The sequence below is a fragment of the Mesoplodon mirus genome (assembly GCF_964341445.2).
Source record: "Mesoplodon mirus genome assembly, chromosome: 2".
NCBI lineage: Eukaryota > Metazoa > Chordata > Mammalia > Artiodactyla > Ziphiidae > Mesoplodon > Mesoplodon mirus.
The window spans coordinates 143,071,010-143,095,512 of NC_138977.1; the positions used below are offsets into that span (position 1 = coordinate 143,071,010).

Sequence of the window (24,503 nt, forward strand, 5' to 3'; positions counted from 1 at the left end):
TATGCCCTAATATTATACATCTGGGTTTTTTTTTTTTTTTCTTGTTGCTGTTGCTGATTAGGTCAATGGAGGAAAGTCCTTCCCTGAGGCGCAAGACTGTGATGCGCGAGAAGGGCCGGCGCCAGGCTGTCCGGGGCCCGGCTTTCATGTTCAACGATCGGGGCACCAGCCTCACTGCCGAGGAGGAGCGCTTCCTCGACGCCGCCGAGTACGGCAACATCCCAGTGGTGCGCAAGATGCTGGAGGAGTCCAGGACGCTGAACGTCAACTGCGTGGACTACATGGGCCAGAACGCACTGCAGCTGGCGGTGGGCAATGAGCACCTGGAGGTGACCGAGCTGCTGCTCAAGAAGGAGAACCTGGCGCGCATCGGCGATGCCCTGCTGCTCGCCATCAGCAAGGGCTACGTGCGCATCGTGGAGGCCATCCTCAACCACCCGGGTTTCGCGGCCAGCAAGCGCCTCACCCTGAGCCCCTCTGAGCAGGAGCTGCAGGACGACGACTTCTACGCCTACGACGAGGACGGCACGCGCTTCTCCCCCGACATCACCCCCATCATCCTGGCGGCGCACTGCCAGAAGTACGAGGTGGTGCACATGCTGCTGATGAAGGGCGCCAGGATCGAGCGGCCGCACGACTATTTCTGCAAGTGCGGGGACTGCACGGAGAAGCAGAAGCACGACTCCTTCAGCCACTCGCGCTCGAGGATCAATGCCTACAAGGGGCTGGCCAGCCCAGCGTATCTGTCCTTGTCCAGCGAGGACCCCGTGCTCACCGCCCTGGAGCTCAGCAACGAGCTGGCCAAGCTGGCCAACATAGAGAAGGAGTTCAAGGTAAGCTGTGCGCTCCACCCCGGCTGCCCTGCGCGCACTTCCGCTTCCGCGCTGCCACCAGGCGCCTTCCGTAGTTTGCTCCTGAATCAGTTTCGCCCAGTGGATTTAAAACCACGAGGGACTGGGAGCATCGTTCAGAAACGACCTGATGATTTTCCTTTCTCACCACGGAGCTGTGATAAATTCGCTCTGAGGATGGGTATATACTAGATCAGAGAGCTGTAATTACGGTGCTGCTCTGTGTTCTGGATAAGCGTTAAGTAGTACACGAGACTTCTCTTTTGTTGAAGGAGGGATGTGGTGTGATCGTCTCCCTTCCAAATTCTTCCTCTTTTGTAGTTGATTGTATGGTGGCACCCAATATAGAAAATATAGAAATAGTATTAGTTTTGCATGCACTGTTTATTGGCCCAAACATTTGTATATCTCTTTTTTTTTAATTTATTTTATTTTAATTTATTTTATTTTTGACTGCATTGGGTCTTTGTTGCCATGCGTGGGCTTTTCTCTAGTTGCGGCGAGCGGGGGCTACTCTTCACTGTGGTGCGCGGGCTTCTCATTGCGGTGGCTTCTCTTGTTGAGGAGCACGGGCTCTAGGCGCACGGGCTCCAGTAGTTGTGGCACACAGGCTTAGTTGCTCCGCGGCATGTGGGATCTTCCTGGACCAGGGCTTGAACCCGTGTCCCCTGTATTGGCAGGTGGATCCTTAACCACTGCACCACCAGGGAAGGCCTTTGTATATCTCTTTAGACTGAAAGTCAAAAGGCTAATATAAAATTTTAAATGAATGACTAAAGTCATTTTATTTGTGACAAAAACGGCTGTACCTGAAATCCACAAGTGAAATCCACAATATTCAAAATGGTGAGCCATAGACATGAGGTCAACCCAGAAATAATAAGGACAGCAGATTGATTTGCTTTAATAGATTTTTTTGTTTTTGTATGAGTGAACTTTTTTTCTGGACATCATCTCCAGTCAAGCAGAATTATTTATTTTTATTAAAAACTATACGTTAATAGTGGAACATTTTTAAAATATAATTATTACAGCCTGCTGTGCATTTTGGATGGTTCTACCTATTGAATCTGGGGCAAAAGGAGATTTTGTAGATCGGGTCAAAGTCAGACTGTTTTTCAGCAGGTTCTTGCCTCCCGTTATCCACCTAAGAGGATGATTCTAGGCATAGATTCCTTGAATTATTTTCTGTATGCTGAGTTAATCTTTTTAATTTAGTGTTGTGGTATCAGATCACAGAAAAAGTGATGATTCTGCTTTTCAGATATTATTGCAGTTTTTCACACTTAAGTATGAGCTACACAAATGTGACTAGCAATATAATTCAAGGTAAGTAGTTGAAAGAAAATGGTAGGAAAGTTTTGTGGGGGGTTTTTCCCTTCTGTATGCACCAAATTCCCTCGACATCCATCAACACTCATCTTGTCCTTCTGGAGATCTGGCCTTAGTATAATTTTATTTGTTATTCCATGACATTCTTTTCTAATATAAAAGCTACACATATTTATTGTAAAAAATTTGGAAAATGTGGGAAAATAAAAAGAAGAAAATAAATATCACCTATATCTACTCCCGTTGAAAAGATTCTTTGTGGTATTTGAAAAGATTTATTTGAATCTTATTATGTGGTATTTGAAAAGATTTATTTCCTTGTACCTAAAATGAATTTTTTTTTTTTTTTTTTTTTTCTTTTTGCGGTATGCGGGCCTCTCACTGTTGTGGCCTCTCCCGTTGCGGAGCACAGGCTCCGGACGCGCAGGCCCAGCGGCCATGGCTCACGGGCCCAGCCGCTCCGCGGCATATGGGATCCTCCCAGACCGGGGCACGAACCCGTATCCCCTGCATCGGCAGGCGGACTCTCAACCACTGCGCCACCAGGGAGGCCCTGAATTATTTTTTTTTGACAGAACTCATGTAAAGCAAATTTAAAACTTCAAATTCTGTTTGAAGAGAAGAGAAAAGCATTCAAAGTCTAAGTGTCACTTTATTTCAACATAGTAATAAAAAGTATAATTCTAAATTTGTTAATTCACTATTCCAAGTGTCACTCAAACCTTGTTTTTAAGCGTTTTGCTTGATATATACTGAAAGTCTGTAGAAGAGATTCTACAAAAGGGAATGTTCTAGATTATGTTTTTTGTTTTTTAATAGATATTTATTGGAGTATAATTGCTTCACAATACTGTGTTAGTTTCTGTTGCACAACAAAGCGAATCAGCCATATGCATACACATGTCCCCATATCCCCTCCCTCTTGAGCCTCCCTCCCATCCTCCCTATCCCACCCCTCTAGGTCATCGCAAAGCACCAAGCCAATCTCCCTATGCTATGCTGCTGCTTCCCACCAGCCAACTATTTTACATTTGGTAGTGTATATATGTTGATGCCACTCTCACTTCGCCCCAGCTTCGCCCTCCCACCCCATGTCATCAAGTCCATTCTCTATGTCTACCTCTTTATTCCTGCCCTGCAACTAGGTTCATCAGTACCTTTTTTTTTTTTTTTTTTTTTTAGATTCCATATATATGCATTAGCATACGGTATTTGTTTTTCTTTTTCTGACTTACTTCACTCTGTATGACAGACTCTAGGTCCATCCACCTCACTACAAATAACTCAATTTCATTGCTTTTTATGGCTGAGCAATATTCCATTGTATATATGTGCCACATCTTCTTTATCCATGCATCTGTCGATGGACATTTAGGTTGGTCCCATGACCTGGCTATTGTAAATAGTGCTGCAGTGAACATTGGGGTGCCTGTGTCTTTTTGAATTATGGTTTTCTCAGGGTATATGCCCAGTAGTGGGATTGCTGGGTCACATGGTAATTCTATTTTTAGTTTTTTAAGGAATCTCCCTACTGTTTTCCATAGTGGTTGTATCAATTTACATTCCCACAAACAGTGTAGGAGGGTTCCCTTTTTACCACACCCTTTCCAGAATTTATTGTTTCTAGATTTTTTGATAATGGCCATTCTGACCGGTGTGAGGTGATACTACATTGTAGTTTTGATTTGCATTTCTCTAATAATTAGTGATGTTGAGCATCTTTTCACGTGTCTCTTGGACATCTGTATGTCTTCCTTGGTGAAATGTCTATGTAGGTCTTCTGCCCTTTTTTTTTTTTTTAAAGAAGATGTTGTGGGTAGGAGTTTATTAATTAATTAATTAATTATTTTTGCTGTGTTGGGTCTTTGTTTCTGTGCGAGGGCTTTCTCTAGTTGTGGCAAGCGGGGGCCGCTCTTCATCGCGGTGCCCAGGCCTCTCACTGTCGTGGCCTTTCTTGTTGTGGAGCACAGGCTCCAGACGCGCAGGCTCAGTAGTTGTGGCTCATGGGCCTAGTTGCTCCTCGGCATGTGGGATCCTCCCAGACCAGGGCTCAAATCCGTGTCCCCTGAATTAGCAGGCAGATTCTCAACCACTGCGCCACCAGGGAAACCCTCTTCTGCCCATTTTTTAACTGGATTGTTTGGGGGTTTTTTTGATATTGAGCTCCATGAGCTGTTTGTATATTTTGGAGATTAATCCTTTGTCTGTTGCTTCATTTGCAAATATTTTCTCCCATTCTGAGGGTTGTCCTTTTGTCTTGTTTATGGTTTCCTTTGCTGTGCAAAAGCTTTTAAGTTTCATTAGGTCCCATTTGTTTATTTTCATTTTTATTTCTGTTACTCTAGGAGGTGGATCAAAAAAGATCTTGCTGTGGTTTATGTCAAAGAGTGTTTTTCCTATGTTTCCCGCTAAAAGTTTTATAGTATCTGGTCTTACATTTAAGTGTTTAATCCATTTAGAGTTTATTTTTGTGTATGGTGTTAGGTAGTGTTCTAATTTCATTCTTTTACATGTAGCTGTCCAGTTTTCCCAGCACCACTTATTGAAGAGGCTGTCTTTCTTCCATGTATGTTCTTGCCTCCTTTGTTGTAAATTAGGTGCCCATATGTGCGTGGGTTTATCTCTGGGCTTTCTATCTTGTACCATTGATCTATATTTCTGTTTCTGTGCCAGTACCATACTGTCTTGATTACTGTAGCTTTGTGGTTAGATTATGTTTTAATAATTTCCGAAAGATGGTGATGTATGCAATTCTGTCCAGAGAAGTAGTCTCAGTGAAGCAATGTTAAGAAAAGTTGTTATTCATAGTTTTCCCCTTGAAGCCAGCTAAACCCATATTGATAATACTTGGAATCTCCTTTACCCTGACATAAAGAGTCACCTTTGATAACCTTTCAAAGGTGGGAAACTATTATAAGTGAAGAGGCAAAAAGAGGAGAAAACACAACTGAGTTTAAGAAGGCATCCATAAAGCTGCCAAATATCTAAGAGTATGCAAAAATCATCTAGATCTCACACTTCCTTTTTCTGAATTATATGGAAAGCAGTCATGTAGCATAACCATCTCTGAGCCAAAATACAGACACTTCTTTGGAAGTTACAGTCTCTGAGGACTACGGGTCTCTCTCCCCTGACTAAATGTTCCTTTTCTTTCCCATTCTCACTTGTCCTTGTTATTCTTTTCTTATCTGTCTTCCTTTCACCTCTTTGCCTTCTCATCCCACACTCATGTCCACCTGTCAGGGCTTTCGACAGAGAAAATAGTGCTTTCACAGCACTGACCCAGAGACTCGGAGCTCTGAAAGAGCAGGAAGTGAAACTTATTTCTGTGGCAGGGTCACTTAATTTGCCCTACTCCATGGTGTTCACTATATTCTTTCCATAGACGCTTTGAGCTCAAAGTACTGGCCTTGAAATGAAAAAAAAAAAAAAAAAAGACAACGTGTTCCCTAGTGAAAAAGACGTGATTTTTTTTTCCGTTTCAGACACATATGACTATTTTATCTTATCAATGGCCTGTAAGATCCAGTATCTCATCCTTCAAACTGCCATCACTTAGATGCTTCACGGAAGGTTCTCAGCCACCGTGCAGTTTTCAAAGTTCCTTTAAGAGTGCAGGAGGCATGGTGCCGAAAACATGTGAAGGTCATTACCCCAAGGGTTGAACATTCTAGGATATAGATATAGATAGATTAATGGAGGACAGCTTGGTGACAGGTTATTAAAGAAGTATTTTCGATGTGCAAATGCTATCTGAAGCTATTTTGAGAAACAGAATATTGGACAGGATGGATTCCTTGTCTAATCCTTCAAATGTCAGTGGCAAGGAAGCTGGTCATTTATTAAGCTGAAATTTACTAATTTCCTAATTCTGAATCAATGATGCACTTTTTTTGAAAAAAAAAAAGCCATTTGTTTTCTCCGTGCCTCAGATTTCCCCTCTTTAAAGCAGAAAAACAATTTCAACTTATATCACAGTAGGACTGTAAGGAAGAGGAAAATGAATGTAATCCAAAAGCAAGATAGCATTTTATAGCAGGAAAATACTCTAGGAATCATCTGACTATACACACCTCTCATTTTACAAATGAGAAAACAAAGACTTTAGCCAAGGTCCCATCTGCTAAGCCTAGATTTGGGTGCCTTCGGGTCCCAGTCCTAGCTATTCTACGTAACATGCTGTACCTGGTAACACTGAAGCAGTTCTATAGTATTTGATGTGTACCAAGCACACTCAAGGCATTTAATCCTCATAGTAGCAATATTAGATAGGCTTATTCTCATCAGAGAGGCTAAGTAACTTCTATAAGATCACACAGTGGTAGAAGCAGTAAGTGGTAGAAGCAGTGTTTGAACCTAGGAAGTCTGGTTTCAGATTTATCCTTTTAATCACTACACTATCCTGCCTCTTTTATTATTAGGGAAAGGATCTGACAGGACCACACCTGCTTAGAGTTGAATTTCAATTTTCCTGTTAAGGATAAAAAGGGATTAGAATGAAGATTAAACCATACACATTAAAAACCTGCTGAAACCTGTAGACAGGTTATGATGAGGCACGAGCTTCGTTGTTCTTCCTCTGGCTTGAGCAGTTCTTCCAGGTTTTGAGTTCCTGCTCTGTAAAGTGGGCTGCAGATCCATCTGGTAACTTTGTGGAAGGCCATGGTAATGGAAAAGCAGCACAGTGAAGATGATCAAGCAAAACTAAATTAAGATGACAGCATCATTAGAAAATTCAGACCAGATAAACGGTCTGAGTTGTGAAGCAACATGAGACAGGACCTCCTGGTAGAACGGACAGAGTCAGCTCATGATGCAATTCAGACTTTAGATAGTTCCTTTTGCAACTGAGGAAAGGCCATCTTTAGCGGTGCTCTCCACCTTCCCTGAGAGCTCTGCATATATTGGCAAATGGTATCCCACAATCCCAGTAGAAGAAATCGCTACGACCTCCAGCTCTGATTATTTTCTGTACTTGGATAGCAGACTTCTTCCAGCAGGAAATGTTTACATTGTTATGAAAACAGTGTTGTCCTTGCAACTTGGTTACCTGTTTTTTGCTTCTTGACTGATCTTTTAGTGGATATGAAAAAGCCACAAAGCTTTCCTTAAGATCGGATAATTTTACAGATTATAATTTTTAAAAATAATGAGTTATTATTCAGGTATTACTGCAAAATTGGTTCCTGTGTTTTCTTCAAGAATAGAAAATAGTCTCTTTTATTTCTGATCAATGGAGAATTGGCCATCCTGTGTTGCACCAAACCTTACAGAACAGTCTGAACTGACGAGTAACATGAGGAAATTTCATCTAAAAAATTGTATTAAAAGGGGAGCTTTATATGGAAACAGACATGGATAACACTTCTTCTGGATGCTATAATAAAATATTTCATTAGTCTTTCAGGAATGGAAGGCAGATGGATATTTAACTGACACTCTGCATAGAAACCAGAGACTGAACATTTTATTAATTTTATCAGTTGCATGGTACCAACTTGAATGGAAACCAAAGATTGAAGTTTTTATTCATTTTATCTGTTCCCTTATGAGGGGAAAAGGATTAACTGCAACTGTTCTTTATCTGGATTTCTGATATCTGAAATGGAAACTATTCTAGTCTGTGTAGGCTTTAAACAGTCTCTCCTCTTCTTGTTTATTTTAGTTGGTGACATGATTTTTGCCCATCAAATCAAGTTAATTAATCATTTAAGGGGAAAAAAATTGAAATTCTTTATACATCGTTTTTAAAGTATGATTTTTGGAAGCACAGAAATTCTGCTGTGCTAAATATTACTCAGTTACTAGACATATACAGTATCTCAGGACATGTTGGAATGGGGGATTCTATTTTCCTCAAGTGCACCAAATTCGATTATCATCTGATTAACTTTCTTAATAGGCTAAAATTTTAGTGAAAGCTGTAGAAGTGGAGCTGGGGGTTGCAAAAGTAAGGCCCTTTCCCAAGAGATGGCCATTGACACCTAGACTGGAATCAATGGGCTAGAAATAGAGCTCCATTCAGCAGGTAACAGGGAATGCTGACAGCTGACTTCCTCATACCAGTCCATGGCACTATATAAATATGCTAATGAAATTAAAGATTCACAGATTATTTTTAGCAAGGTGTTAGTTCCAGTAGCCTGAAAATTTTTCTCTCAGGTATTTATATTCTGCAACCCTTGAGAATTCAGTTACATATAATCAGACATTTCTCTCTTTCTAGAAGCTCTGCAGGACATTATAATGTGCCCTTCAGACAAACAAGAAAAAATACCCTCCATGTTGGTACCTATTCTTCTCTTTGCCTTCACTATGAACCATCATTCTCAAACATAAATGTGTATCAGAAACACCTGGAGAGTGTGTTAACAGATTGCTGGCCCTCAACGTCAGTTTCTAATCAGGACACCTGGGGTGGGATCTGAGAATTTTCACTTCTAACACATGTCTAGGTGCTACTGAGCGAAACTTGCATCCACCTGGGGGCTGCAACTTCCTACCCAGAGGTAGGGAGACTTTTTCTAACTCACAAAACCCCTGAACACTTTCCATTGAATTAAAGCACATTCTCTGTATTAAACTCTAAACCTCTTGGTCTTAGAATGACTATCGCAAGCTCTCCATGCAATGCAAAGACTTCGTAGTGGGTGTGCTGGATCTTTGCCGAGACTCAGAAGAGGTAGAAGCCATTCTGAATGGAGATCTGGAATCGGCAGAGCCTCTGGAGATGCACAGGCATAAAGCTTCACTGAGTCGTGTCAAACTTGCCATTAAATATGAAGTCAAAAAGGTGAGTGGCCTACTTTCATCCAGCTCCATATTAGAATAAACATGTAATATCAACTATGCCATAATCCCAGGAAAGATTTTTAAATAATAGCAGTAATAGATGTTATTGATAAGAAGATTTATTTCACTTCATGAAAGAGATTAAATGAAGTATCACGGTAAAGTTGTGAGTCAAGTATCTAGCTCTGATCCTTTCCACTTTTTATCCATTTTTGGACCTTGAAGAAGTCATAAAACTTCTTTAAATTTCATTTTCCTCATATAAAAGGAAAATAATACCTCTTATCTGTTTCAGGGTCTTGGTGGGATTTCAGTGGATTAAGATATGCAAAAGAGCTTTGTAAACTGCTCATTAAAATGCAGTTAATGATAATAAAATCTGTTACTTGTAAACATTTTTGTAGGGCACTGTTACTTACATTCGCATGTTAATCTTGCAATAAGCCTTTGTTATTATCCATTTCAACTATAAAATAGGTGTTCGATGATGAGATTTCTATTCTATAAGGAAACCGAGGTTCACCAAGCTTAGATGACGTGTTTAAGATCACACAGCTATGGAATTTTATGCAGTTGCCAAAAAAAAAAATTATGATTACTTTTTTACTCTGGTTACTGAAGATAGAACAGTTATGTATTATGTGTTTGCTACTTGTATGGGCCTTTGAAATAATTCATGTAAATTGTAGTTAGGACGTTTCACTTATGATAAAAATCTCAGTTATCCAGAATCTAATCACTTATACATATTTTATATAACTTAAATTTTTGTGCTTTAAATCACGAAGAAGTAAGCTGTTGTCAGGAATAGATCTGGTTTCATGAACTGGTCAATCTATGGAATCTTCTCTCCTTCCTGCAGTGTGACATGGTGCATAAGAGGGCAGGCCCTGGAGCCAACTTGCAAGAGTTCAAGTCCTGACTTGTCTTCTCTGTGTGACAGGGCAAGTCACTTGATCAGTCTAAACCTCGTTCTGCTCTGTCGGTGGTGGGGACAACTACTGTTTCGGTTGTTTTAAGTATTACATGAGCTAATGCAAGTAAAGTAATTAGCACAGGCATAGTACATGGTGATGCTCAATAAGTATTAGCTAATCACATTTCTGCATTTGAAAATTCATTCTCAGAATGATGGCTCTTAAACAAGTTCAGTTCTTAGTCATCAAAGACATTTCATGTTTATTGTGCTGGTTCTGGTTCTTAGTGGTAGACCATAGCCAATTTAAACAGAAAATAATTCAGTAAAGGATATTAGGAGGCTCACAGAATCATTAGGAGAGGTGGAGGAACAAGCTTATCTAAGCTGTGATTGCAGAAAGCTTACCCAGAACCAGGCCCAGAACTGACCTGGTAAGGGAGTTTCTGTGGCCCAAACAGAACAATTCTGCCTCTGCTGCAGATGGCCAGCTCCCCACCAACAGAAAGGATGCCCTGAGTGCTGCCTGTTATAAAAGGCCTCTTCCAAATCAGAGGTCTGCACATATGCCTCTGACCCATGGAACCTAGGCCAAAGTTTGCACCCTAGTAGCAAATGAGGATGGGGGAATCTCTCTCTCTCTCTCTCTCTCTCTCTCTCTCTCTCTCTCTGTGTGTGTGTGTGTGTGTTTCTATGTGTGTACACACACACATACACAGTTCTACCACAATGTAGAGAACTTCCACATTGTACTGTTCACAAGATTATAGCCAGCCATTAATGACACTTAATAAGATAGTGAAATGTGAAGATTCTCAGTAAATACTGAGGTAAAATAACTTTTCAAGGAATTGTCAGTTACAAGGTAAATGAATTGGATTAACTGCCCTCCTCTCAGAACATTCTTGCTAGTTGAAGTTTTGCTGTATTGGAAGAAAAAAGATAGTTTTGCATAAGATTGATATTAAACTGTTTTTAGAAAACTGTCTGGACATTTATTCACAGATCTTGCAATAGGCATCTCTCCTCTTTAGCACCTGAGAGGAGAGAATTGATTTCAGTTGTCACTGGTTCTTTATCATTGCTTTGAAAGTGTCATATTAGCAGAGACAGCTCATCTACAGATGTGCTTCTGTTAACCAAACTGTCTTGCAGTGTGAATGTCTTGCATGTTGATTTTAAATAAATTGATGTGTAGGTTACAGTGTATGAGGTGTCAATTAATAATAAATTTGCTATCAGTCAACTATCAGGAAACAGCAACAACAAAAATGTATTCAGAACTGAAAGGAGATTTAGGACTTTGTAGGTATTTCTGGTTTTGTCTTTTTTATGCTATAAAAGGAATATTAGTTAAAATCTTTGATTTGGAATCTTCACCCAATAAATGTATATAAGAACTTTATTCTGGAATGCCCCCCCCAAAGCCCCAGTTCCTCTTTCTTTCTCTCCAAGACTTCCTTCATTCTTCACTCAACACTCACCCATCTCCATCTAGCAAGGAGCAAAAATACCCCCACCCACTTCTGCTGCTTCCTTTTTCCATCATCTCATTTCTAGTCCCCAAGTAAAATAACTTCTTGGGTTATAATGATTCATGAACCCTACCCACTGTGACACTGAAGTAGCCCATAGCTATATGCATGGCATTGAGATTTCAAAATACTTTATATGTTATGGAATTGCCCCCCCAATAATATAATAAACTTGTATATGTTCAAATCAACCCATAATTCCACCAGGGAAGCCAGTTTGATTAATGTTAATTTGTTTAGGTCCCATAAGAGACTCAGGATGTCTCTTATGCCATCTGCCCAAGATCTACTCCCAACTCTGATTCTGAGTCTGTTGGGTTCTTTCTGGGCTCAGGTCTTCCCTAGGAATAACCATGAGTTCACCTTAGGCCTTAGAGACTCAATGACAGTTAATGAAGAAAATGAAAATATAAAAGATCTGAATAGGAGAGGTCTGAACATGAATTTAATGTTTATGTGGGAAAGGATTTTTTAATATAAAAGCAGTAGAAGAGATAAAAAACAAAAATATAAATTGTTTGACCACATGCAACTTAAAACCTCTGTACATCAAAAAGATCATAAACAGGGGCTTCCCTGGTGGCGCAGTAGTTGAGAGCCCGCCTGCCGACGCAGGGGACACTGGTTCGTGCCCCGGTCCGGGAAGATTCCACATGCCACGGAGTGGCTGGGCCTGTGAGCCATGGCCGCTGAGCCTGCGCATCTGGAGCCTGTGCTCCGTAACGGGAGAGGCCACAGCAGTGAGAGGCCCACGTACCGCAAAGAAAAAAAAAAAAGATCATAAACAAAAAAGGTGAAGGGCAAACTGGGAAAATTTTTTTCTATACTATAACTTACAGAGGATTGATATTCTTTTTTTTTTTTTTTTGAGGTACACGGGCCTGTCACTGTTGTGGCCTCTCCCGTTGCAGAGCACAGGCTCCGGACACACAGGCTCAGTGGCCATGGCTCACAGGCCCAGCCACTCCGTGGCATGTGGAATCTTCCCGGACCGGGGCACGAACCAGCGTCCCCTGCATTGGCAGGCGGGCTCTCAACCACTGCGCCACCAGGGAAGCCCTGATATTCTTAATATTCAAAGTACACAAACAAATTTATAGGGAAAATTTCCAGAGCCCTGGAGAAAAATAAGGAAAAGGCTTGGATAGGTAATTCACAGAAAAGAAAATTCAAATGGCTAACAAACATATTTAAAAATTTCAAACCCTCTAGTAATAAAAGAAATGCATGCTAACATACAGATACCATCTCCTCTCACTCAAATTATTAAAGAATAAAAAAATTACAATTCTCAGTGCTGTTGGTGAAATGAGCAATCATACGCTACTAGTGGGGAACAAACAATAATGTATCTTCTATCAGGAAGTGGATGTTGAAGCTTATTCATCCCAGATTCACTTCTGAGGGGTCTTTAAGGTAAATAATAGAACTGGAAAGATAGTAAATGTTATTACCGTTTGTAGAGTTACCCACATTATTCTACAAAAGAGAATGGAATAGAGTGGAGGGTGAAATTTGGTTTTTTGAAAATAAGTACAAGAAAATTAAATTTTAGGCAAACCATTCATTATTTTCCAATCAGAATAATGGACTATTTGCCCTCCAAAAAGTCCTGAGCTCTATTTATGACTGTACCTCTATCTTCTCTGACTTGAGGATGAATATCAATCCACTCCCCCCATAGAAGTAACGGGAGTCCTACCTATCTCAAGTGAGCTTTGTCTATTGTAAGAAAGCCCTTGACAAAGATAAAAGATACTAGCACTGGATGGATCATCAAATCTGGAAAACCGAGCTCTTGAGAAAGAGGAAATCCTTTCCTGAGTTCTTCCTTCTTGCTCTATTTCCTCCAGAGAGAGATTAGGTTTAACCATAGAAAGATCATCTAGAAACGAGACATGCAGCAATATAGACACATAAAATTATCCACTGTGTATGCAGAAAGTGTGAAAAAGCCCAGAAAGTGAGCAGTACAATGAAAGAGTGGTAAATCCACTGCAGAGACTTTGACGTGCATGTGGCAGCCGGCACAGGAAGGGGTCCTGCGCTGTAGGGCTTCTGTCATGTTTGTGCTCAGGCACCTGAAAGGTAACAGTCGGTTAGCTCTTGGTAACAGCATTTTGCACTCTGGGGGTTTGAAATCCAGAAAACGTGTACAATGTAAGTTTTCAGGGGTTTTAACAAAAATTTTTTTTTATTGATGTAGAGTTGATTTACAATGTTGTGCCAGTCTCTGCTGTGCAGCACAGTGGAGTTTTCAGTTTATATTTCACAATTCAAAGAACTTTAAAAAGAAGATGAATGATCTAGTTTTATTCACAAGAATATTTTCTTTTAAATATGGTAAACTGTGGCTCCAGCAATGTCATTAAAAACAAAAACAGAGTGTTCCTACCATGTTTTTGTACAACAGTGTTCCCATGAAGATAGTTCTTGGAAAAGCTAATTTGATAAAAAGACAGTGTAATTTTTTTAGGTTGAAATTTATCAACTGCCCTGATTGGTGGTTCGGTTTACAATCTGTCAGTCATTTGGTAGGGAATAAAGTTTGTTCTCTATGCTCCAGTAGTTTTGTTCCATTGAAAGACTGAGATTTTCTTGTGTGTCAAGCATTTTCCCTTTATATCAGAAAACCTCAAATAAGGGTATTATTTCTGTAATAGTTTCAATTTGTTGGTCCACTGAAGTTAAGAAACAGCATACAAATTTTATCCAGCTGGCTGTGACTGGTGTGGCAGCATAAGGACATTTTTTAGGAGATAAAACAGTTTTAAGAGATAAAGGTTACTGCCCTATTTTGAAGTCATTGAAAAGAGCAAAACTCATCTCCTAGAAGGATTAGCTCTTTTGCCCTCACTTGCTACTATTATACTGGTTTTATTTTCTTTTTTAAAATGTTCCTTGTGTACTTGTATTAGGATTTTATATCATTGGAGGAAAATATCTATTTGAGTTTTCTTTCTGTGGATTAAATGCCATATGGTGCTGTATTATGATCTCAGTTAAGAAGAGGGTAGAATTAATGGTATAGGAGATATACCTGTTAGGTTGAATTTTAAAGTATAACAAGTGAAGTGCAAACACCATGATTTTGGCTAGTATTTAACATATATTAAGTGTCTGCACTGTATTGTACAAGTCACACCAGGTCAAAGATTGATCATTGCATAATGCCATATGGAAAGGATTGATTTCCACCAAGTCTTTGAGGGCCTTGTAAACTTTATACAGTATAATCAATGCCATAAAGCATTTAAAGATTCAAATTTAAAGATTAGCCTAAGGAGGAAGAGCAAGAAGAGGGAGCCATACTACAACATTAATATTTCTGTACTCAAGAGTTTAAAACCTAAGAAAGAAAGGCTGGACAACCACAAAAGGGAAATTTGTCCATCAATTTCACAGGGACACGTGTCCAAGTGTCTCTTAACTTCATGTGGATTTTCTGTTTTACAGAAACCCTTTGCCTATAAACAAGTGCGTGTTGACTTCCCAAGTGGTAATCTGATCTGATGACATTGTATGCTCTACCTGTAGATTTATCTGAATGCACCATTCCCATTCCTAAGCTGAGCCTAGCTGGAGTCACAGGACTGCCTTTTAGTTACATCTCTCCAACTTCCCACAAATGCAGATCCTCCAAACACCAAGACATTTGGACCAACATTCAAATTAAGACTATTTTAAATGCTGATTATTTATCTTGGCAAGCATATGGAATCCAAGTCTCCATTATAATAACTTCTTCACATTTATGTAGAGCTTACTTTGTGCTCTAGAACAGGGACCACTTATCACTTACTGCAATACTGATGTTCCCGTTTTGGTCTTCTTGTACCAAATACCTAACACCTGCCTGGCGTGTAGGAGGGACTTATGACATTTTGAAGTATGAATGAATGAATGAGACAGACATTTAAGAACCGTAGAAGGGGGACTTCCCCGGTGGTGCAGTGGATAAGAATCCACCTGCCAATGCGGGAGACACAGGTTGGATCCCTGGTCCGGGAAGATCCCATATGCCACAGAGCAACTAAGCCTGTGTGCCACAACTACTGAGCCTGCATGCCGCAACTACTGAGCCTGCGTGCTGCAACTACTGAAGCCTGCGTGCCTAGAGTCCGAGCATCACAACAGAGTAGCCCCTGCTAGCTGCAACTAGAGAAAGCCCGCATGCAGCAATGAAGACCCAATGCAGCCAAAAATAAATAAAATTAAATCTTAAAAAAAAAAAGAAGAAGAACCGTAGAGGGGATGAAGATTCTTAACACAAAAGGAGGGGTGATGCAGGAAGGTAATGATTCAATAGAGTACAGGGGCAGAAGTGGAAGTTTGGAGAAATTCTCAGTAAGACTCCTAGGAAATTGTTACATAGACCCCAGGAAGCCTTCAACCTTGATTTTATTTCATCATGAGTTCAAATAATGACTGCATTGATCTTGAAATACTGTTTTCAAAAATCAGGACTTTGGAATCTTGAATTTGGAAAGAAGATCTAATGTATACTTAGCCACTAGCAATGACCCGTGAGCCTCAGGACCTGGGATTTTTATAACTAAATTAAAAGGAACTTACAAGATAAAATATGCTTTTTCACATTGAACTCATCGAGCAAGAAAAAAATAGCATCTTCCTTTTAGTAGTTTCAATCTCCCAAATCCTGCTGTTCATTTCCTTTGTATTATTGGAAAAAAATTCAGTTAAATATTTCAAACCTGATATTTGTAAACTCATCCTCACCACCTCTGTCAATGGATTGTCAAGTTTTCCTTCTGCACAGTGGTGGCAGCTGTCATAGCAAAGTCAGTGGACTTCCCAGAGGGCGGGTGCACACTGGGGGAAAGAGTGGGAATTTGAGGAAAATTGTGCCTCTACCGCCCAACCTGGGAGATGAGGTTTTATTTTTGTTTTTTCTTTTCTTTTTTTTTTTTAAATTAGAACAGCTGATGGGAAACTCTACACCACTAAGTGGAATCCTGTTCATTTCCTTGTAGGTATGCTATTGATAAATAGCCAGGTAACTTGAGGAATTGCCTAGAGTTACTAAGAAGCATTCAGATCATTAACTAGAACTTGATTAAAGTTGAACCCTTTGCTTAGTGGGAACTGCGACTGCTTCCTTTGCCTCTCAGAATTTGCAAAAACATTTCATGGGTACTTCCTAGCAGGTTCTTTGTTATTTATAGCATTTTATAGAAGACAGTTATACCTTGATTTTTGTGTTGCTAAGCACTCTTTTTAAAAATATGTTGACACTCAGTAGCTGATTTGTGAATGACCCTGAATAATTCCCAAGCTTGGGCAAAGTGCAGCTGGCCGTTCAAAGAAAGGCATATCCAGCTGCAGATAGGCACCTTTTGATGTAGGGGCCTTTTCACATGGGCCTGACTACAAATATATTCTGCTACCTTAATGAAGACAGGACCTTAATGAAATCCCAGTCCTTCTATATAGATGTAGGCAGATGACTTAGCAAAATCAGATGGCAAAAATAAAATAAAATAAAATAAAACAAAATAATAAAATAAAATAGCAGGGCTAAAATAAGTATAATTTGGGCTTCCCTGGTGGCGCAGTGGTTGAGAGTCCGCCTGCCGATGCAGGGGACACGGGTTCGTGCCCCGGTCCGGGAGGATCCCACATGCCGCGGAGCGGCTGGGCCTGTGAGCCATGGCTGCTGAGCCTGCGTGTCCGGAGCCTGTGCTCCGCAACGGGAGAGGCCACAACAGTGAGAGGCTGCGGGTACTGCAAAAAATAAAAATAAAATGAAAAAATAAAATAAGTATAATTTGCTCATGTTTTTCCTGATTAGAGCTGTAATTATAAAAGAACTGATAGAGATAAATGTGTTTTTTTCACTTGTGATAGAGGAAGCAACAAAAAGAGTACAGATTACTAAAATAGGATGGACGTGATATTTGATGCCAATTCCTGGAAGCAGAGCAAATGTGGATCAAGCATAACACTTGGAGGTTCATTGAGTTTTTGCAAATCTTTTGCATATTTGTTGTGATAGGGCATACATCCACATAGGACATATCATGTATATATTTTTCATAGATGTATCATTTCATGTATCATGAAACAGTAACATTTCTCTTTTAGCTATAGTATCCAGTAAACCAAATAACTATTTTCTTTTCCATTTTGAACTGAATGCAAGTAAGCTGGCAGACAGCAACATGGGACACGTTTTCGCAAAGGAAAGCATATGTCACCCAGATTCCAGAGAGGAGTCTGTAAATACAGAGAGAAAGAGCTATGATTAAGGACAACGTCAGTTTTACTCTCATGTTTCCACTTTAGTTCTTGTAATAGTTCTGAAGCAATTTTGAAAAACAAAGGGAAGGTAAAGAATATTACCAGAAACCTTCCAGTGCCTATATCTGGAAAAAAAATGTGCATTAATATCTTTAGGATGCACATGCAGTTGGTAGCCGAACTGTCGACAATGACATGGTAACCTACTTCTCTTTCTCCCTCTCTCTCTGTCCCGACCAACAGTTTGTGGCTCACCCCAACTGCCAGCAGCAGCTCTTGACAATCTGGTACGAGAACCTCTCAGGCCTGCGGGAACAGACGGTAGCTATCAAGTGTCTGGTGGTTCTGGTTGTGGCCTTGGGCCTTCCGTTCCTTGCCATCGGCTACTGGATTGCACCTTGCAGCAGGGTACGGGCTTTTCCACCTCTTGTTTCCTCTGTGGTTGGTGTACCATGTCCTTTAAGGATGAAAAAGGAAAAAGCTTCCTACTTAAGGCTCTTATCAGTTTTACCCTGAATGTTAATTGACTCAAGAACACGAATTCTGCTTTTTAATGACCAGATTAGTTCAAATAAGGGATGAAAAGAATTTGGTACTAGTGGGATAGATCATATTTGCAGGCATATAATACTTAGGCTTTTAAGATGAAATCCCCATGGTAAGCAGGAGGAAAAGCTGCTTAAGTGAATTAGCAATTGTACCGATTCTATTGCCAGCTTAATAAATAGTCTACCAGGCTGGCCTGTGGAAGAGGAAGAGCCCTACTGCAGTGGTTCCAAGAAACAGTAAACCTGAGAACTGAAAAGGCAGCTCGGTTGAACCTGTCAAAAAGATCCGAGACTGCGTGTATTAAGCTCGGTCTGAACAGTGGTATTATCCAAAGTCTTCAAGAAAGCACATGTCAGGTTCCCCTAGCCCTTTGTTCCTTCAGGAGATTCTAAAAAGTGTTGAATTGGGGTTTGGGGGCTTTGGATTTTTTAGATTGTTCATCTATTTAGTTTTGTTTGAATCATTTTGTTCACTACCTTTATCCCTCTCTCAACTTTGCCAGTATACAGTCAATTTAATTGTGGCTAAGAGATCCTCTAAACAAGATGTGGAAAGGAATAGGAGTCATGCTAACAGAATCTGTATTAGGTTAATAAAGGACACTGCCAGGGAGAAGAAACAGTTCTGAGATCCTTTAGTCCTATGTTTATAGTCTGAAATCTGGTTCCGTTAAAATCAGAGGCAGTTTCAGGCAAAATGAGTCAAGGCCACTCACAAATGAGCCTGGAAATCCGTCATCTCTCTGGCGCATCTGTCTCCCCCTGCAGAGTCCTGCTCTGCAGGCCCATATACGTGTAAGAATATTCATCCATCTCACTTCGTTGTTGAGCTGCCCATGCAGTTTAAGGCACAAATGTTGTCATTTTGATGAATTTTGATGACTCAGATAAGTTCCTTTGTTATATATCATGGGCAAATACCTTAAGATTCTGCTAATACATAAACACTAAAGACTAAAAACTATAAATAAGGAGAGAGCATGCATTAAAGCAAAAATCATATCCCACCCAAATAATTTCGCTTCCTGGGGGAAATGAATTGGAATGTTCAGATTTATACGTGTTTGTCTCTTAGGGCAGCTTACCCAGTTAAAACATATTGAGTTTGAAGTAGGCATCTTGAAGTCTATTCTTTTTTTCTCTTCACTTGTAAAAGTGCAGCTAATGATGTGGTGAACTCTGCCCAGCAGAGAAGGGAAAGGAGGGAATTGAGTTGTTTCTGGAGCCCACATTTATACCTGCCATATACCACTTATCCTGTGGTGAAAGGACAATATAGTAAGAATTCTCCCCATGTATCCCATTTTTAAAGATAGGCATGCTGCTTTTTTTTTTTTTTCATGTTATTTAACATTTTCAAAGATCAACCTTTAGGAGAAACAGACTTGGCAACTCCCCCCAAATCACTATGTGCTATGGATGAGCTACCCCAGTGTGTCCTCTCGGCAGCTGTGGAACAGCACAGTGATATGTAAATGAGTGGTTTATTTTTCTGTGTCTAATATGGAAAATGTGACATTTGTCTGTGTGCATTCATGTCCAATCCCAGAAATGCTTGACATTCTTTGGTTATTTGTTGACATCATATTAAGTTTCTGGACATACAAAAACAATTGTTTGAAGTTACAGTCTTTTAAATGTGAACCTTGGTACTTTTTAACGTCACAGACTGAGTTTGAAAGTAGGGTCTGAGTATGCAGAGGAGAGAACTTATCTGATAAATCTACCAAATATACCTAATTCTTAGACTGCAGAAGCTCTTAGGACAGGAAGAATTGTTTTTCATTTCTACTAGAACATATGGCTTTTAAGGACATTATATCACATGGGATTTAAAAAGAGTTACCTTAAAATCATTATAAACTGAACTTTAAAAATGCTTTTGTACTATTTATATGATTTTCCAAACTCAGGGATGACTTTTTATTACGTTAACCTACTTAGAGGTTTTAATTATTGTGTATCTCTCTGCTCTTATTGGACAGTAACAGATAAAATATTTATGTTTATTATAATATTGTCTGCCTTTTTATATCATACAAAGTACAAATTGATTTTGGAATATGTAGAAGTGAGAACAAAAATTTACTTCTATAGTAGTAAGTTTTTTTTTCATCTTCAAAGGCTTTGTAATGTGCTACAAAAACATCATAACATTTCAATCATAAATGAATGAGTCTACAAACTCATCATAACATTTCAATTATAAAGAATTACATATTACAAATTTGGAGTTTCTTTTCCTAGACTCTAAAATTCTGACACTGCATAATCTTTCACGTAAAAATAAGAATAACCAGTATATGCCTTGTAATTTCCAGAAATGCATCTGTGAATGAAGTACATCCTAAGACAAATTGGATATTTAGAAACAATGAAGTTTGAAGACTTCTTAAATTATTCTTAGAGGAAGCATCCCCTAAAAGGAGTCATTTTTACAATGTATAACTCTTCAGAAACAAAAGCAGAATTTTGAGAGTGTTCTCATTTTATCTGGTTTTTTTTTTTTTTTTTTTTTTTTATCCTGTATAGTAGTTTTCATAAGTGGAAGCCAGATTTCCTAAAGTAAAAGGTTTTGGTGTTTTTTGTTTTTATTGTTTGTTTGTTTGTTTGCCTTCTTACAGCTGGGGAAAATTCTGCGAAGCCCTTTTATGAAGTTTGTGGCGCACGCTGCTTCTTTCATTATCTTCCTGGGCCTGCTTGTGTTCAACGCCTCAGATAGATTCGAAGGAATCACCACGTTGCCAAATATCACTGTTACTGACTATCCCAAACAGATCTTCAGGGTGAAAACCACCCAGTTCACATGGACTGAAATGCTAATTATGGTCTGGGTGCTTGGTAAGCCTTTTATTTCAAGTATTCTAATTTCTACCAAAATAACATCTATATAATGATTGCCATATTCTATTTAAAATGCTGTGGTACATTATATGGTGACAACATCCCCACTGTAAGATAAGCAGAATAGCAAATACCGGAATAATGTGGCAGCTTGATAATGCTGAAGGTATCCCTTAACACTAAACAAAATTTTTATGAGTAACATAAGCTTAATTATAAATATACCATGTTTCAGAAATCCAACTTCAATTACTGAATAAAATGCCATTTTTATATATACACTGCCAACTGTAAAATAGATACCTAGTGGGAAGCAGCCGCATAGCACAGGGAGATCAGCTTGGTGCTTTGTGACCACCTAGAGGGGTGGGATAGGCAGGGTGGGAGGGAAGGAGATGCAAGAGGGAGGAGATATGGGGATATATGTATATGTATAGCTGATTCACTTTGTTATAGAGCAGAAACTAACACACCATTGTAAAGCAATTATACTCCAATAAAGATGATAAAAAATAAATTAAAAACAATAAAATATGGCTCATTGTGATGATCAAATATTTAATTGAAATAGTTCTGAAATAACCTAGTGGCTATTAACTGATGATTAAAGAATTTTTATTGCCTCAGAGGTTTTTTTAAGGAGAGTTTCCATTTTCAGAATGTTTGTTACTTCACCTCACAATAGCTCATTTCGAATAACTATGTTAAAGTAAACATTTTAAGCAATATGAAAAAAAATAAAGATTGGAACCAGTTTATCCACTGATCACTAATCCAAAGTCATTTTTGTATATTCTATTTCACACAGAATGTTTCTTATTATCTTCTCAGTTCCCAAATTAATGGGTTGGTTCTCCTCCTCATTCACTCCTGTGGCCTTAACCTGGGTCAATTAATTATTTTATGAATTTTATTTTGAGCCACTACATGTCTTTTAAAAGTGCTACAATATTTTCCCCTTACATAGTCAGGACAAGTTGTTAAACTGGCATATTTTGTCCTCTTCTCCCAGAACAACATTTTCTGCTTTCAGTTTCTTCATAATGTCCTAGGGCCTCCTGCTTAAGGGTTTCTTCTTTTTCCAATGACATTCCTCACCTTCTCAGCATGAAGCTGAAATGAGGAGAGAGGGTAGGGGAATGAGGTAAGTGTCCCTGGATGACTGGAAAACTGTTCTTGTTAAAAGTGTAGAGTAGGGTTCTCAATTAGGGGCTGATTTCTCTAATAATCACCATGATTTGGTAATTAACCATTGTCATTTTATAAAGATGAATTTTCTCCTCTCCTCCAGGTGTTTCCTGGGCCAAAATAATTTGATGTGAAGAGCCTTCCTTGCTTATTTCCTTCCCTCCCTCCTGCCCTACCCCCATAAGAGTAGCACAATTTCTTGTGCCATATGTAGAATTATGTTTCAGCAAAATCTAACTTGATGGAGTGAATCATTCCTTCAGTCGAAGCTTCTTCTTTCACTTAACTCTGCCCAGCACCTCCCTTCCCGAGCTGTAGTCCATCAGTGCTTTACAGTGCCTAGTGGCATGCTTTACACTGGGGCATTTTATAGGTGGGGACTGATGGTGGACGAAATAGTAGCTTCCTGATCCAAGCAGTAAACTCTTGTCTGTAATCTGTGCATCTTGTGACAGGAATGATGTGGTCTGAGTGTAAGGAGCTCTGGCTGGAAGGACCCAGGGAATACATTTTGCAGTTGTGGAATGTCCTAGACTTCGGGATGCTCTCCATCTTCATTGCTGCTTTCACAGCCAGATTCCTGGCTTTCCTTCAGGCAACAAAAGCACAACAGTATGTGGACAGTTATGTCCAAGAGAGCGACCTCAGTGAAGTTACACTTCCACCAGAGATACAGTATTTCACTTATGGTAAGTTATCAGCTGCAGAGTCCTCTTTTGTCTCAGGAAGGGTATTACAAGCACATTTTGGAAGGGAGTGCCAATAAAGAGTATGTTTAGTATAAGATGCATGTTGAATGTGTAGAGATGGTAGAAAGAACATGAGCTTTAAAGCTGTATAAAACTAGATTCATATCATGGCACTGACTCTCCCTAGCTGTGTGACTTTGTTCAAATTAGTTTACTTCTCTGTGCCACAGTTTTCACATCTATAAAAAGGAGGTATTTCAAGGTGGGAGAAAATTACCTTTAAGCCTAACATCACGATTATGCTTATATATTCTTAGGACATGAAATTGTCTTTAATTGGGGGGAAAAATAGCTTGCTAAATTGTTTGATGTGGAAGATGAGTCCCTGAGAGCCTGGGTTAGAGGAGATAAAATAATAAAAGGTGCTAAACTGCTGTAGAGGGAAGTGAACAAAAATTCAGCAGAGGCAGGAAATAGGAGCTAAAGTGACAGTGAGAATGTAAGCTTTGCAGAACCAGCAGAAATGCTGGGAAGGATGTTGTGCTCCTATGACGGGATGGAGAAGCCAGGCTTCTCTAAATCATGAGAGCAGGAGACCCCAGTGACATTAGATGTGCATGGTTACCGATGCCTTCCTTGCCCACTGCAAACCAATATTAAGCAATGTTAGCTTCCCTTCCCTTAAGGCAAAATTGGGAAGCCACAATTAGCAAATTTTCATATAGTTGCAAAATCTTAAACCTGGAAAAGATTTTAGCAATTATTGTCTAACCCTCATTTTACAGATAAGGAAACTCAGGCACAGAGTTTAAATGCGTTGTGATTGTGAGGAATAACTCTTTAAAGTACATTGTGATATGTACCAGCAGCGTGTTAACATTATTGAAGAAGGCTGAGTGCATGCTCTAAAATGAAGGTGTACGTTTTACACATTGTGAAATTTAAACACATTATCTCTTGTCAGCAAGCAAAGATTTTTATATACCAAGGACCAAATGAGCAAGTGATTACCACTTATAATTAAGGAAATAGCTTAGATTGTATTTGTGTGTAACATGTATGATGACTATTTCAGTACCTTCTTACGTAAATTTACTTGTGTGTGTCTAATGACTGTCATCTGGAGGAATGGAAATTTGTGAATTTAGGCTTCACTCCTTACTGTGATTTTGATCAAGTTTTTAACCTTTCTAAGTCTTGGTTTCTGCATCTTTGAGAAGAGAATAATAACCTCAGATCCATAGAGTCATTGAAAGCACAGTGTCTGGTACATATTAAACATTCAATAAATGTTCATTTTTGTTGTTGCTGGGAATGTTGTTGGGACACTCCCAGTGTCTGGGAGTGACCCAGTTCTCACAGAATTAACCACAGAGTGTTTCGCTGGTCTTCCAGGGAAACGAGTATCCAATAGTCTGCTGTGAACTTACTAAAGTAACCTTGAAAGGGGTGTTGGGGGGTCCTCATTTAGAATCTGTTGCCAAGATTTTTGCACCTCAGTAGCATTTTATACTTTCCAGGAACCAGCTGTGTTGCTCAGACATCAC

At 39.5% G+C, this 24,503-nt stretch overlaps 1 protein-coding gene across 1 annotated transcript in view; it reads left to right on the plus strand.

Annotated features, from left to right (window-relative positions):
• TRPC3 (transient receptor potential cation channel subfamily C member 3) overlaps positions 1–24,503 on the plus strand; it is a gene marked incomplete at its 5' end in the record, with an annotated part of 81,180 nt that overhangs the window by 20,832 nt on the left and 35,845 nt on the right. The window contains 5 exons of the mRNA XM_082635355.1: positions 62–833; positions 8,788–8,976; positions 17,931–18,095; positions 20,860–21,076; positions 22,723–22,956. Of these exons, the coding sequence (XP_082491481.1) occupies positions 62–833; positions 8,788–8,976; positions 17,931–18,095; positions 20,860–21,076; positions 22,723–22,956 (1,577 nt within the window). The remainder of the gene's footprint in view (positions 1–61; positions 834–8,787; positions 8,977–17,930; positions 18,096–20,859; positions 21,077–22,722; positions 22,957–24,503) is intronic.